At 35.8% G+C, this 17,387-nt stretch overlaps 1 protein-coding gene across 1 annotated transcript in view; it reads right to left on the bottom strand.

Annotated features, from left to right (window-relative positions):
• LOC113097171 (SRC kinase signaling inhibitor 1-like) overlaps window positions 1-15,857 on the bottom strand; it is an 86,913-nt gene extending 71,056 nt beyond the window's left edge. The window contains exon 1 of the mRNA XM_026262378.1: window positions 15,762-15,857. Coding sequence (XP_026118163.1) covers window positions 15,762-15,789 — 28 coding nt within the window. The 5' untranslated portion in view covers window positions 15,790-15,857. The remainder of the gene's footprint in view (window positions 1-15,761) is intronic.
• Between the last annotated feature and the right edge of the window lie 1,530 nt (window positions 15,858-17,387).

Genomic DNA, 17,387 nt, shown 5'->3' with positions numbered 1-17,387 from the left:
TTTGTTGTAACAATTTACATAAAGCCTATAATTATCTATAATGTGTGCTGATATAATGATATCATGTGTACATTATATCTTGTTGTAAATAATAATAAGCAAATTTAAAATGCATAGTGTAACAATGAATTGATAAGTGTTGTATTAACTGTGGTTACAATTATTTATTAGATTGTACAATGTATTATAAGGTGCATTACAAAGCATAATTAATGCTTTGAAACTATTTCAATTGTGAATTATACAATAAGGCTTTAAGTTTTTTTCTGTAATAGCAGTGCGGAATTGTCAGCAGCAAATCTTCAATGTCACGTGAACTTTCAGAAATCCTGTTCCATTTTTGTCTATGTCGAAAAGAGTTTGTGCTACTTAATAGTTTTGAGAAAACCATGATACATTTTTTTTTTCATAACAGTAGTGTAAATATCTGCCACTAGTAGCAAATAGTGCAGTGATGTGGTAACAACAAATGATTCACGAATTTGCTAAATTAAAAGTGTGATTATTCACATTATTATTTGAATGTATTTTGTGAATGTATATTAGGTGAGAAATGTTTGAGAACCTGTCATAAGAAATATGAACTGTCGTGATGAACTGGCACTTAAAATATTGTAATAATATATTTTCTATTCTATTCTATTCTACTGTATACTATTCTATTCTGATCTGTTTTGTTCTGATCTGTTTAAATATGTGCAATTTTAAACTTGAGAAAACAGAATGAAGACCTGAAGTCATTCTCTCTGTGAGGAACAACATATCGTGTACTTCCAGCTCAGTGGGATCTGAATCACTTCTTTCAGTGACTCAACTGTCACCGTGGTCTCCCTATTGCCCCTTCAACCCCTTCCAGGAAGCTTGAGGCTAAAAACACCATCACCATCCAATGAATTATTCACATATTATTTAAAGCATTGAATCTGAAAGCAGCTGGTGTTTTATTAAGCAGAGCTGGTGCTTTAAACAATCATCAGGGTTGTTCTGAGAAACAGATAGCAGCGGTGTTTCTGAGGATCGGCTAAATTGAATGACCTTGTGGTTAATGTTGTTAGCATTAAATACTTTAATAGCACTCATACTCTCCTGAGAAGGAGCATTATCTTTCAGAGAGCAGCCAGTCGAAGGACAGACGCAACTGATACTTGCTTTAGGGAGTTTGAACGACTAATACACCCTGACAATGTGACTAAACTGTGTAAGCTTAAGCAATAAGAGCTTTGAATGGAAGCAAGAAGGACATGTTCAATTCACTTAAACTGGCTGAATAATTGAGTGATATCACTCTGTTAAAGTTGTTCTGTTCAGAGAACAACTACATATTGGTGACTGCACTTATACACGTCTGCCTAAAGTTATCTGATGACTTGGTTATTATTATTTTTATACTACATTGTGAGATCTTATGAAGTTTTAATACATTTGAAAAAGTAATTGTATTCCTGTGATGGCAAATCTGAATTTTCAGCACCATTACTCAGTCTTCAGTGTCACATGATCCTTTAGAAATGATTTTAATTTGCTGACTTGCTGATCAAGAAACATTTATTAGCATTTTTGTTTAAATTAAAAGTTAAATATTAAATAAATAGAAGTCTTTTGTAACATTCTAAATATCTCTACTGTCACAATTTAAATCAATATGACATAAAATCAAGAAAATTATTGATGAAAAGTGTTAATTACAGTAATATATACAGATACACAAATACTATAAAATTATTAAAAATATTATTATTATTATTATTAAACTGTTTCAAGAATATTAGTTGTAATCCTCTAACTATAGTAAAAACATTGGTTTTACTTGTGGACACTGTGGCTTTATGTGATACATTCAGGGTCGGACTGGGACTAAAAAACGGCCCTGGACTTTGACTAGGCCCGGCCCAAAGCAATTGGCACGGAAACTTGACAACAACAACAATAACGCCTGGCATGAGTGTCACAAGACTTTAACTGTGGCTCATGATACTATACCATCCAAATTATAGCAATAGCACTGATGTTGACTAGATGTTGTGTTAAAATGAAAAGAAAACAAAAACCTCTAGGCTGTGACTATCTGACTTGGGGCGCTTAAAGTAATTTAAAGTTGAGATGGTTTTTCTCTGCCCTTGGTCTAAGCTCAACCAGAATAAACAAATGATGAAATGGATTTAAAGAAAAAAAAAACAGGTTTTATTCCAAGATAGCATGGAATAGATTATAAAATATGATGTTATAACAGCATATTATACAATCTATTCCATGCTGTCTTAAAATGATTTTATTAATTAATAATCTTAATTAATTTATGCAGCAATTAATCTTAGTGCACAAATAATAATGTCACATCTAAATGAAAATACACCATTACAAATGTAACTTCAAATCTTAAAAGTTTGTAAGCATTAACTGTAACGTTACCAGCATTTTTAAAAGTAAAAGCACAACATATTTCTTAATATTAGCTACTGCATGTGACATTTTACAGCTAAAATGTTGAAGTTGAGCTGTTTTAACTACTGTGATCATTAAAAATGTAGCAACCTGAATATCACTTCCTAACATCATCTCTAGCAAGTAACTCTCTTTCTCCCCTCATGTTCCATACTTGGATCTGGATCTGCCTGTGGAACCAGCTCATCTTTCTGTCCCTTATCTTCACTGGTGGCAGGTTGCTGCATAACTGTCTGGCTCTCACTGCTGCTAATATTTAACTGCGAGGTGCTGCTGCTGACTATGCTGCAATATTTCAGAAATCTAAATTCCGCAGTTTTTTTTTCTCTCGCGATCACCTTTCTCAGCCCCACCCTTTTCTTTCCGTTTTTTACCCGCGGCCGCGTAATGCATATTGTTTGTTTATTTCTATGCTTCTTCAATCGAACGTCTTTGCTGATGGTTTCTTCCATAGACAGTAAAAGAAATGGACACAGTGACCCCATTGGAACTCAATTGAGACAAATGAAGCCCAGTTTTAGCATTTTTTAGCACTTCCGTTTCTGCCGCGCAGACTCAAACGAAGCTTGACGACGTCAGCAACCTGTCTGCCAGATGTAAATCTTCTAAGTGGCTGTGCGTGCAAACTGCCATCGTTAATCTTGCAGAGACGGCGAGCTTGAGCGGGGAGTTCTTTGTCGTGAGTGAGCAGGAGTAAGTATTCTGATTAATTATTTTGTATAGTATTTTAAAATGTAACGCCAGTACGCCATATTAAGTTAATTGCCTGCGAGCTTCTCCACCTGTCTGTACGGTAATGCGACAGAGAGACGAGTGGTTATGACGCAATCGTTAGCCTATTTTTTACAAAAACTGTTTATACGGGGCCATAATGTAACATAAAAGGTAATGGAGCCCTTTATACATTGTCGTGTATCTTTAGAAATAAATAATGGACAAACGGAGTCTTTAAACGCCTCAGATGTAAAGTTATTCGCTGTCAAAGTGACGCCAAAATGAATGGGAGTCAATGGGAATGCTAACGCAAGTGAAGTTCTGCTAAAAGATGGCAGCCCCCACCCGACTTCAACTTCCGGTCGAGTTCCTTGCCCCTTGGTTTCTTCCTACTCTTCCACTTCTTCTTCTCCTTACTTGGCGGCCACGGCCTCTGCAGCCATAGACCGTAAAAGAAAGAGTGCAGCTGGCATCCAAGGTGCATTGCTGCCACCTACAGTACTGGAGTGTGAAACAGATTAGTGGGGGAAAAAAACCAACAGGTGATGACTGCGTGCGTGCGTGCGTGCGTGCGTGCGTGCGTGGTGGGTGGTGGGCCGGCCCGCCGGCCGCCCTGGAGTACCGGCCGTTCTGTGATTCTCCAGATCACACAGATGGCCAGTCCGCCCCTGGATACATTGATAGAAATGCTAGAGCTGAAGCATGATTACTGTGCACAAACTACAGTAAATTTGCATTTAATGCATATGATAAATAACGCAATCCCATGTAGCTCTGCTCAGAGCTGTATTAAATTAAAGTAAGGTAGTGCAAAGTCAACAGGGGACAGCTTCAGCTGAATTTGAGTCCACAATGGGCCAGATTAATGAAATAAACCCAAAAGGCTTCAAGCGCTGATTCCAAGAAAACTGTACCCTGCTGTCTCATTCTCTCATCTCAGATCACATACCCTCAGCTACTCATTCTCCTAATAAAGACAAAATGCTCCGCAAAAATAACCATCTTGAGTGTAAGGAAACAAAGGGCATTGATTTGACCTGTGCATGGAAGCAGATACCATCAGCAGAGAGAGTCGACCCATTTGATGTGCTAAAAGCAGGTAACTGCTGCAGGCACAGAGAAAGAGAGAGAGTGAGTGCACAACTCCGGAAGTGGAGACAGGTTGTTTGCCTCCATCCGTCACACAAGCCAAGCTAGAATTACTCTGACATGCAAAATCAATGCAAAATAACAGCCTGAGAACGTGTTAGCAAGACCTTTTCAAAAAGTACAAGAGAACAATGATGTTTAGCGAGCAAGGGAGAGAAAATCAAATTCTAAACACTAAAGCTTCATAAGAAGTCTTCACACCAATCTTTATCCCACTGTTATGAAGAACTACTGTGTGCAAAGGCAGTACCTGTGCTGAATACAATGTGTGTTTTTGTGAATTTTCTGATAATTTTACAGCACAGCCTTGTATTGCTGCATATTTATTCTAGATACCTTTTTTATCTTCCAGAGATTAGAATGACTTCAGCTCCAGCTTTACCTGGTTCGCAGCTAAATAAATAAATAAATAAATAAGAGAAGCAATTTCATATTCTTAAATTAAAAAAGTTTCTATCCGCATCATAGGGGCAAAACAAGAATGTAAACATAAAAAATGATGGAACTATAGATAAAGAAAGTTAAACTGTGTGACTGCAGCTGCACCCAATCAAAATACTCCTGTGAAACAGGTAACCAATCAGAGAAGAGAAAACCCCTGGCAAATTCTAGGAGCGTGGATGATAAAGAACCAGCAATGAAATCAAAGGCTACAGACTTTGTATTGAAACACACAAAAAATAGTTTAATTTTAGCACCCTGAACATAGATCCTCTACTGCCTCCCCTCTCATCTTCCCCTTGGCCGTTCCTTTAACCACAGCGAAACACACACATGCTGCCATCAGGGAGACAGACTGCCTTCTGCTCGCCTGGGAGCCCATCAGGAGCATATGGAGAGGAGAGAGAGGAGGTTATGAATGATGGGGAGGCAGAGGAGAGACAGGAAAGAAATAGGCTGGGGCGTCATGCACCAATTTGTTTTGAAGGAAGATCAGTGGCAGTTCTGGCACTCTTGGACTGGCAAAAGTAAATTTGTGTGTGTATATATATATATGTATATATATATACATACGCATTATAGATTAGGCTCAGTAAGATTACTTTGAATCAGCAAGTATGCGGAAATTGATCAAAAGTGACAGAAAAGACATTTAGGATGTTAAAAAAAATAAAACAATGTTATTTTGAACTTTCTATTTATCAAAGAGTTCTGGAAAATGCATTCTGGTTTCCTTGCACAGTGTCTCCAAACTGATGATACTAAGAATCGTTTTTGAGCAGTAAAACAGCATATAATGATTTGTCAAAGAACATGTGACACTGAAGTAATGGCTGCCATCGTAAGAATAGAAAACAATAGAAAATCCATACTGATCCATAATGATCCATAATGGAGTAATAGCTGATGGAAATTCAGCTTTGCATTACATAAATAGATTATATTTTAAGATATATTAAAATAACATCATAATAATATTTCACAATATAAAAATTTTCTTGTATTTTTTATCAAATAAATGCAGCCTTGATTAAGCATAGGAACTCCTACTTAAAAACATTAAAAATCATTCTGATCCCAAACGTGTGTGTGTGTGTGTGTGTGTGTGCGCTCTTGTTTTTGTAACACATCAGGACACAACTTTGTATAATGACATGGGTATGACACAGGTATTACAAGGAGAGGGTGACTTATGATTTTTCAAAAAGCTTATAAATCATACAGAATGAGTTTTTTTTTTTTTTTTGAGAAAGTAAAAATGAACGAAGTTTCCTGTAAGGTTTAGGGTTAGGTGTAGGGTTGGTGTAGGGCCATACAATATACAGTTTGTACAGTATAAAAACCATTACAAGTTTATTTTAAAAAACATATAACTTTTTAACTTAAAAAAATCATGTTTTTTTAATATTGATGTTAATTATTTACTATTTTTTATTATTAGTTATTATTCATTATCATGTTCAAGTTTTTATTGTGTTTTATCAAAATAACCCAACTGCAGTTTGATTGAGATTAATTGGAATGGACAGTGAAAAACACGATTTTTGAAACTTGTTAAAATGGAGTTATCTGTTTTTGCACATAAATTACCATGTTAATTCCATTTAAGTGAGTATGTATTCTTGAATATACATATACTTGAGGTATATCCTGAATTTTGTCAGAAAGAAATGAAACCACTGCAAAAATGAGATCACATACTGTATGTAAGCTGAGTTTGTTGATTCAACACAAGACTATAAGAGACACTTCTCCTATCTCTTGCTTTTTCGTTCCTGTTTACCCTTTGATTTCATAATACATGACATAAATCCTACAAAGTTAAACAAAGACATCTTTTACTTAATAAAATGTGCACAGAATCCTCCAATATGCTCATTATACAGCAAACACACAAAGCCAGTACTAAACATTGGAGGCCTGTTTTACAATGGCCTCTAGTGTTTGGCTGCTCAACAACATCACTGGCTTTTCACCAACGACCTTTTTAAGGGTGGAATATGTCATTTCTGTGCTATTAGTGTCACCCAAGTTGTCAAGGTTTCGCTGGTTAGCATAATCCCGTAAGGCCCTCCAGGCAGATGCAGTTACTACACACTTTGTAGGCCAAAAACATATTTCTCCATTGAGCCATTCAAAATGAACCATGCATCCCAATAACTCTCAAACGGATTTGTCAGCCAAAGCCCTTTGACCTACCATGAGAGCAAATATTAAAATAATTAAACAACAAATTTGTATGTTCACAACTGGCTAATTGGCACTTGAGATGCAATAAAATATTTATTTTGTGTGTGTTTATATTTTATCTTGATTTAATTAAAATTATTTATTATAATTAATTATTAGCTTTTCATGAAAACACAAAGCCCCAGGGGTACACAAACCCCAAACAAATAAGACTTAAATTGTCAGTATTTACCTTTTCAATTTAGCCATCACATCCAGAAAGTACAGGAAGAACTCATTTAATTAAACTAATGAATTCCTTTGGTATTGTAAATGCTGCACTTTCACATTCAAAACATTGCAATTATTTTAAAAAGCCAAAGGCGAATTCTAAATGGAGCCCTATCAAATGTAATGACTTCTTCAGGGTGAATTAGTCTGGTGGGTATACAGTAGAGGGAATAGCTGAAACACACAAACACACACAAAAGCAAAAAATCACTTAATTCCAGGAGATATGTAAAATCCATCCAGTGGGAGGAGGTGCAATCGGTCAGATGTTGTTAAACAAAACTAAAGAATCCCTCCTCCTCTCTCTTTCTGCGGTTTCAGATGGAGCAAAGAGACCTTTCCTCGCTGTTGTATAATTGCTATTACCTCCTAGGGGCCATCAAACTGACTGAGAAACAACTCTTTCACTAACAAGTCCATTATGGATGAGTCACACAACCCGAAACACATTCACAGACAGACATACAGGGACTAAGAAAAGCTAAACAAAAGTAGCAGCGCATGGCCACATCTCTATCTGTTGCATGTGGTGTGTTTTGTCCCCGTCTTCAACATCAGATGCTGGAGCAGTGTTCATTATTTAGCTCTGCCCTGGAAGATTTGATTAGACTCAAACAGAGATTGTGAATCAATCTGGTTTCAGCCTGAATGTTCCCAATACCGTTACACAAACACTCACTCACGCACTATGGTTGGGGCGGATTACCAGCTTGTTTGTTTCCCCTAGTGTTAATAGCAGGCTTTTTAATTAAACTAAACAAGAGATCGCCATCCCCTGTCTCTCTTCACTCAGTCGCTGTAGAGACCCATCCCACGAGTAATTACAATAACAACACTGCTAACAATGTCAATGTTTGATGAGACAGAGGCGTTTTTGAAACTTAAGAACGAATATTTTAATACACATTAGAGTGTGTGTAGTATGTCTATGCGGGGTTCATTTTTAATATGCTTCTGAAAACCATCAGAGACATCATTAAAGGAGCTGAGAGAGAAACGCTTCATCTGCTCAGTTTTGCTCCGCAGACGTTCAGTCTAGCAGAACACTTACTGTCAAGCGGTTTCAGATAGCAGTCGATCACAGATGTACAGGAATGTTAAATCAAATCAGATGTGAGATATTATAAATGAAATATAATTAAAAAGGCTGTTATTACTTGCTACATAATCACAGTCGGGGAGATATGCTCAGCTCAGATCAACATTGCCACTACAACATGCGAGAGTGATATTGTATACAATTCAATAAACAAGTTCATATTCAGTAACTTAAGACATTAATGACATAATATTATCAGTTACTTTGTACATTTCTGCTTTGAGAAAGAAAACTGTTTCAAATACGTATAAAGCACGAACTGTTATTGATTTGTTTTTCTTCCTGAATCAATCAGTGTTTTAATTCAATTTTTATTAAATGAAATGGTTGAGTGAATAATTCAGTGACTCACTCATGAAAGCAGTCATTTGATTTGTTCCTGAATGAATCAGTGTGTTTGAAAGAATCAGCTGAGAGAAGTGATTCTAAAGATAGTGATTTGTTGCCACCTACTGGTGTAACAAAATAAATTATTGATTGTCATATTTTTTTTTAGTTTCACTAGCATTTATGTCATAATTTGCATTTAAACATGTTTACGTGTGTCTAATGATTTCACTCTTACAGCTACCGTCAGTTAATATGCGTAAACCAGTACAAATTAAAACATCTACACAAGTAGAATTTTTCAATCACTGCGATAATAAGAGTGCTACCAAACAGGACCTGGAAAACTACAACAATACATAATCGCAGGTTTGTAATTAATGACAAACTATTATTATTATAAATATTTGATGTTTTAATTTTAACATGCACACACATTCATGCCCTCATTTACTGCTGAGTTTAGTTGGTTGTTAGCTCACCATTTCACCAGGCCTATTAAAGAGGAAATAAAACAGTTATGGATTTAGGTCTGCTAATGTGACAGTACCAGTCAGGTGGAGTAAGGTCAGGTTTTAGTTTAATGCCAGCGCAGAATAATATTTCAAGTCATCAGGAAATTATTATATTCACACACATTCACACACACACACACACACACTAACCTGTTCCCACCTACTTGATCTAAATTTGGTTAATCACTGTCTACATGAGACTTCATTAGCTTGAACATTGCATAAAATAATAAATTCCTCAAAACGGATCCACATAGATCAATGTAAAAGGGAATTTCTTAAATATCATAAAAATAAGCACAAAGCAGGAAGGAGAGACATGAGTGTTTGTTTCATAAAAATAAAAAAGAAATGTTGAGTCACACGAGGTTCTGCATCTCAGTTAAAGTTAAAGTTATTTAACTGTTATATAAAGCAAGCAAAGAGCAGGAAGGTCCAGCATCAAACAGGTTTTTTTTTTTCGAATGGGATTGTTACCAGCAGCAGTATTTGTCTCTTTTTCTCCCTGCTTCTTTTCCTCTCGCTCTCTCTCTTTTTATAACTGCTGAAATAACAGGGTCTGCCAGGTCAGATGTACTGGAGAGCTACGCGTGCTTCTTCACTCATCTCTTTACCTCACAGCAAAGAAGCAGGCAGAAGAATCGACCCACTTTCAAGTTCTCTAAAGAAAGACAAGCGCTCCCGCTCCATGCTGCCCACTACACTGATGCACACAAAAGAGCATCACATTTATATTTCAGGCCTTCATAATTCCTTTTAAAATCCTTGAGATTTTCCAATACCATTTAGGCACGCATCGCTTTTTCATTCATTTAGTGATGGATTTAATTTAAAACAACTGAAATGAATGACTCAGAGTTGATGATTAGTCTATTCCTTTATTGGATGTGAGGCGGCAGATGTTAAGCCTGCTACGGGAGCCTGAAGCTTTTTAATGATGATGTCATAATGATGTATAACTTGAGGATAAAACCTGATTAAGCCTTTGACAGTGAAATTAAATTAAATTAGTCCTATGAATCTATACAAATTAGCGATTATAGTATGCACATAAACTATCATCAGACACACACACACACACACACACACAATCCCTTTCATGCATTTCCTCACTGATAATATCATGCAAATATAAATATGTAAGACAATGCCTAATAATTAGAGCATAATAAATGTCACATACATTTACATATAAATCAACATGCATTTTTTTTTTTTTTTGGCTGACCTCTAAAGGAGCAAGGTCATGGAAAATATAGAGTAAAACTGAATCTTAACTTTATCATGATTAAATAAAGTCTATTGCTGCACACGGTTACGGGATATGAGGGGATGTACAGTAAAAACATGAAATATACCAAACACTCAAAATACAAAATCAGTGTAATGTATTTTGCATTTGCTTTTTTATTTTCACTTTTCATTCTAACTTTAGTTTAAGTTTGGTTATTTTGTCGTCACTTTTTTAGTACTTAAACTTCTTTGAGCTTTTTTTCATGCCAAGGTTTATTACAGGTTTTTTTTTTCATGTTATATGTATATTTCATTTTATTCCAACTTTATTCCTACGCTTATCAAAAGATATTTTGAATAGTTCAGTTTTACTTAGCACTGACAAACAATGCTGCAAACTTTAAAAACAAGCACAATAGAAAAAGCTTGAATCAGACTGACTTACAGTGAACTCAGAAAAAGCACAGGCAGAGTGAATGTAGATGAAAAGAAAAGCTGGTGGAGTTATAAATAAGTGAAAGCTGATGCAAATATTGCATAAAGTGGGTGTGCAGAACTGCGACCTAAGATAACGTCTGATATCAGATTGCACAATGCCCTAGCACACCTGTACGCACAAAAGAACATCTTAATTGAACACAATCAATGCATGGTGCTGGTGAGTAATACATTCTTGGATAAACAAATATTAGCAAAATAAGCAAAGGGAAAGAATTGATGTTCTTTGCTGAAAAATAAATTTATTCACCATTACAAAACACAGATTCATAAATATTTGATGTGCCCCATTCTTGTTAAACACATGAAGAGGCCTTGTGTATAAACTAGTTAAATGGATTATTCATCCAGAAAGGAAAATTCTGTTCTCATTTACTCATCTTCAATATTCTTTGTGTGTGTGTGTGTGTGTGTGTGTGTGTGTTTTGTGAGCTGTCCCTTTAAGACTTCTAGGTGACTTAAGAGAGTTTCCCATACTGCTTTATGACCATAAATAAGAATGAAGTTTGAATTAAATTAAGCTGGATGATGGTACATCAACACTGTTATTTATATGAACTAAACCATGAAAACCGAGTTTCCATTATTGCTTCTGCTTGTTTATTTCTATGAAGCTGCATCGACCGTCTGTATTGTATAAAGCACTGTAGAAATAAAGGTGACTTGATTTGACTATGACCATGGTACTCCAGTTGTTCCTGCTGTAAATAAATCACTTATTTAAAACCAAAACTTACTAAATGAGAAGTTAGAGGACTCAAAAAAAAAAAAAAAAAAAACACTTACTGAATACTAAGGAACTCTTTTGAAAATAGCAGTTTTAGAAATAGTCCATGTCATCAGCTTCAGCAGGTCACATGATGTGCATTTTCAATGGAAATGATGAGTCATTGCTGTATTTGGCTGATGATGTTTTTTTATTTTTTTATCCAGGATGAGGGCATTGTGTTTTACTGCGTGTGTTTGCTCATTTGTTTCTGGATAGAGAATGTTTCCTCCATTGATTCTGCTGTATTGACTTTGGCTCAGAGACTCCCGAGTGCTATACATGAATGCATCATGAGAAGACACTTAAGTCAAACAGAGGGCATTCTTGCACTGACTTCTTCGTAACTTAAAGTTGCTGTAGAAAATAAAAAATTTTGTTACGTTGAGTAAAATGCGTTCATACGGTAAAATTTGCTCAGTCAAGGACAAACATTTGTAATTGTTTATTGGGAACTGGTAAAACAAAATAAAATAAAATAAAATGCCTTCTGGGATCAATGAATTGTCTGTGATTCTATGTGGAAAGCTTCAACAGAACTCTCATTCTTGTTCTCAGTCCCTCCGGCTCTCTGTGTCTCTGTCAGTCCCTCGTGGTCGCCCGTAGGGAGAGGTGCACGGAAGGAGGAACGGGTGGGGCAGCCTCACAGATGGGCTGGTGGGTAGGTTTCCGTGGTTACATGCGAGGAAGAAGAGGAAGAGGAGCCATCTGGCAGTGGTTTGGGTGAGATGACGTGTCTCGCCCCTCACCCACCGCCACCACACCCATAACCCACATGAAAACATGCCTAACGCTCCACCAACTGTTATACAAACTACAGGTATCAACCTTACAGACACAGCTGAATGACAACACCTGCTCTCGCACCTGGAAGGATTTGTAATCCCAGCCAGGAAATATCCATCTACTCTAATACTCGACTACCCATAGGTGATGGAAGAAACAGCGGCATGAGGAGTTAACCAGCATGCATTGCAACAGTGAAATACTGCCATCAACAGACATTAATTATAACCTTCACTGCTTCAGTAGTTCTCTACTGGTCGCACGCAAAAGTGGATCGTGGGCAGGCAGCGAAAAACAATGCTAAATGCAAATCAGAAACAAAACTAAATAATAATAAAAAAATTATAATCAATGGCAAAGGATTATTAAAGAATAAATACAAACAAATAGAAAGACTTATTACAAAGATTAAATCTTTTATGTCATGTCATTTATTTACCATTAACCAACATCGGAGATCAGGGAATGTGCAGATGATTGAAATATCACCTTAAAATTTCACAGTGCACTTCAAGTCAATTTATTATGTCATAGGAATTTGGCTGCCAAATAATATAAAAATAATTGTTTGGGGTTCCCTGCCCAACAGTAGGCTATATTGTTTATGTCAAACGTACCTTCAATCAGATATCTAGCACACATTCTCCTATCACTTGGTAATAATAATATTATTATGCTAAAAAAAACTCTTTAAACTAGTCATATATTTATGCTGTTGTTTAGGAATTTATTCATAAATTAATCATGATTTTCCTACTAATCTTATGTAATATTAACAATTTTGCATTTTTAAGCATTGCATGTTTTTTTTTTATAAACTTCGATATTTAATTCTAATTTGATTTATTTTTTCATACTAAACATTTTTGTTAATATGGGTGTATCTGCATGTAAAATCTAGAATTCAAAATCTAATAACCTTTTTTTACACCTCAACATTTTACACCTTTAAGAGCCAAAAATTAATCAATCACATGGGAAATAAAATAATAAAATAAATAAATAAAATAAAATAACTGAATGACTCTCAAAGAGAAAAAATATTTTTGTTAGAAAATGTAATGTAATATATTTCAAATATATTAAAATAATACTGATAATATATTAGCATATAATGATAGTCATAATAATAATAATAATAATAATACTAGTAATTAAAATAATTAAAAAATATATTATTGTTAAAAATAATAATAAAATGCAAATTTGATTACTTTTATATTTTTGAAAGAAACAAATAAAACTGAATGTACAATTTTATAACTTTACAACTCCACACACACCAAGTCCAGACACTTGATCAGATATGCTGTTAGCACATTGTGTTATATAAAGTCAGAGTGTCTGTCAAGAAGAACATTCAAGATCTTCATCATTCTTTTCATGACATCCCTTTGAGCATGTTCACAGTAGAGGGGACATATTTGCCCATTAGAAACCTGGGAAATGTCAAATGGCCTGTTTGTGCATGTGTGTGTGTGTGTGTGTGATTGAAGAGAATCAGGCTGAGTAGAGCAGTGGACGCACTCTTACCATGATCTTCAGTAATTCAGCAACCAACAGCAATAACAACAAAATGTTTTCAGAGCTCTGAATCCACAACAGTGGAAAGTGTGTGGTAAAGAGAGAGAAAACAAAGAAGGCAAGAATAATGGATGAGCACACAAAACTGGGACAAGAGGTGGTCAGAGAAGAAAAGTAAGAAAACGGGAAGCAGAGGAGAGGAGAATGACTTATGGGCGGCCCGAGCTGGAGGAATGGGGTGTGACAGAGAGAGAGGCATGAGGGATTTGGGAAAGCACTTGATGTCTTGTTAGCCTCAACCTTCCTCATACTGTGATTGGCTAAAAATATCCCATAGCTCATGTTGAACAAGGTGCATTCTGGTTTGTGCCACTGGAGCATTCATCATCACATGGACTATAAAGTGCCAAACGCAACCTTTCTCTCTTTCGCTCTCTCCATCTCTGTCGCCAAATGCCTTCTCTTCTCCTTCTGTTTATTCCTCCTCAAATCTAGCACAAACCCCATGTTTAATTACCTGTACTGTTCTAGGCTCTAATGATCTTTTAATAAAGCCCCATTACTTTAGTTATCCTCTCTTTCCTTTAGCATAACCAAGTATCATACCTTTCCTATCTAAGTTATTCATCAAAATATTCTTGGTCCTTTATTTCTACATATGACCTCTTCAGCCATCAGTGTTGTCTTACATATATAGACCTTATTTCCTTTCCCTCTCCACTGATTTTTTATTCCTCTTTTCCTCCATTTCCTCTTATATTTTGTCTTTCCTTCACTGTAGATTGCATTTAATCTACTCTGTTTTATTATGTTACTTCCATCTGGTCCTTTTTACTTTCTATTTCCTTTTCATATCCTCCCTCCAGCATCAATGCCATTTTGCGTCTGTCTTTTCTCTAAACACTCTGATTGGTGGGAGGGGGAAATGGGCTCATTTCTTTCCACGGATGTAAAAAAATAAAAAAAACCTCCCAGGCACTTTCCGTCTCTTCTTCAACCGCTCGATAGTGGACGACAAGTCTAAAGCGTTTACTCTCAGAGCAAATATACTGTGAGTTTCAGAAGTCTGAGACCACATTCAGAATCTAATTCAAACTTTGTTTTTACACATTTAAGAGCTCTAAGATAATCAAATGCATGGAAAAAAGGATAAATAAAATAAAATAAAATCAATGAAGAACATTTTTTTTTTTTTGCTGCCATTCAGACAATTTTCCTTCTAGGATCAAAGTGAAATCACTTCAAGAAATCCCTTAAATCTGGAGTTCAAAAAGCAATTTTAACTTGGAAATAAACAACATTTTATTTATGAAGTAAAATGAATAAGAAATGTTTCAGATTCGTCAATATTTCTAGGTCACAAAGCAAATTAGTGACACTGATCTTGGTCTTCCTCTATTGAAGCTCAAGATGCTCGGTGGATCATCTCAAATCATGCTGGAGAACATGATCATCAGACTCAACAAACTTCTGGAGTTCATTCAAGTGCTTCCATTAAAGCAAAAAATTTAAAATACTAAATACATTTTTAATTGAACTTTTCACTTTAGTCAATATGCTGTAATGAAACATGCAGTATTAAATTATCAATGAATACAAAACAGAACCATTTTCATTAGTAGTCTTTTTGACCCCAATAACTGCAAGTAAATCTTAAAAAATAAAGACAGAAAAAGGGCAAGCATCCAAACAACCATATTACTCCCTCTGGCAAAGACACTCCTCATTCCACTAACAATTAGCAATAGAAGAAGAGCTGGGAATATCACGTTAAAGATGAATAAGAAGAGAACAATTTACATCCAACCTGGCTCTTCTTGTTCCTCATTGCTCATCACTTTTCCTATCTCTTCTGTCCAGCCTTATCCAGCCATCATTCCAATCCATTTCCAAAACAGTCAACCATATGACTGAAAATATATAAGCATTGACAGAAAGAGAGAGAGAGAGAGAGAGGGTGGGTACAGCAATCTCTCTCTCTCTCTCTCGGTTTCGCTAACATATCTCTCATTATCCACAGCTCACTGCACGAAGCACAGAAAAAAAGAGAGTAAGAAGCTTTTGCCCTCCTAAAACTCCAGCGTATGTGTTTATGAGTGTGTATGAGGGAGAAAGATTTAATGTGGGTGCGTCTGTGTCTGTGCATGTGAGAAAATGAGCAGACGGTGCTGTTTTTCAGTCAGTGGGTGATAGATAAGGTGGGATGTGTCACTGAGGCATCAGTAATATCTAACCTGGCTACCTGACAGTCCTACTGAGAAAATACACACACACATTCAACTTTCCATTGACGTCTACTGCACCCACAGAGTAGGTAAAGCCTAACCCACACACAAACTGGTTGTTTCTAATTGGTGGAACATAAGCATTTCTGCATTATGTGTGTACATATGTGTGTTAAAAAAAGGTACAAAAGCTGTCACTAGAGCACTACCTCTAAAAACGGTACACTTCTGTACCTAAAGGGTCCATATTGGCCCCTTAAGTGTACATATTAGTACAGAAAAGGTACAAAAGTGTGCCTTCAGAAAAGGTACGGCCCCAGTGACAGCTTTTGTACCTTTTTTTCTGCGAATGTATGTTAAAAAAAGCATTAAAACCCTTAGAGTATCCAGACTCATTCTCCTCTTGTATTTTAAGTTCTTGCGACTTCTACTTGTCCAATTGCTGATGAAGAGAATATTATTATCTAGCACTTGTGAGACTGCGATATTGCCGACAGATATTTTACTTCAATAAACCGACAGAATGCAGGTTAAGGCGTTTACATGCCTGTGCTGACAGGTTTATGCTTGAGCTGTTTATGACATTTCACCATTTAACACGGTCACATGATCACACACATTGTCAAAAGAAGATATTTTATTTTGATATTTTTATTTGGTGACCAAACTTTTCGGCTTCCACTGACTTCCACTGTACGGACAAAAAGAAAAAGAAAGGAAAACAACAGACATTTCTCAAAATATATTTTATGTTCAACAGAAGAAAGAAAGTCGGTAACATTTTAGTATAGGAACCAGTTCTCACTATGAACTAACTTTCTCACTATTAATTAACTAGTTGCTTATTAGCATACCTATTATTAACATATAGGTTGTTTATTAGTACTTATAAAGCACATATTCTGCATGACCATATTCTACATCCCTAATCCTACCAAATACATCAATTTAACAACTACCTTACTAACTATTAATAAGCAGCAAATTACTCATTTATTTAAGCAGAAGTTGCAGTTAATGGTTTGTTGATAGTGAAAACTGGTCATACAGATTTAAAATCAGCATAAAGGTGAGTAAATAATGCCAGAATTGTCATTTTTGGGTGAACTAATACTCTAAAGGGGATGTCTAGGCATTTTGGTCATGATTCTATGTAAATCTTCACAGTGGGCTGTCAGTCTTCGTGAAACTCAGAACACACATTTAAG

Source organism: Carassius auratus, unplaced genomic scaffold, assembly GCF_003368295.1.
Source record: "Carassius auratus strain Wakin unplaced genomic scaffold, ASM336829v1 scaf_tig00216128, whole genome shotgun sequence".
NCBI lineage: Eukaryota > Metazoa > Chordata > Actinopteri > Cypriniformes > Cyprinidae > Carassius > Carassius auratus.
The sequence above is the reverse complement of the archived record's forward strand: the minus strand, read 5'-3'. Positions and strand labels throughout refer to the sequence as shown.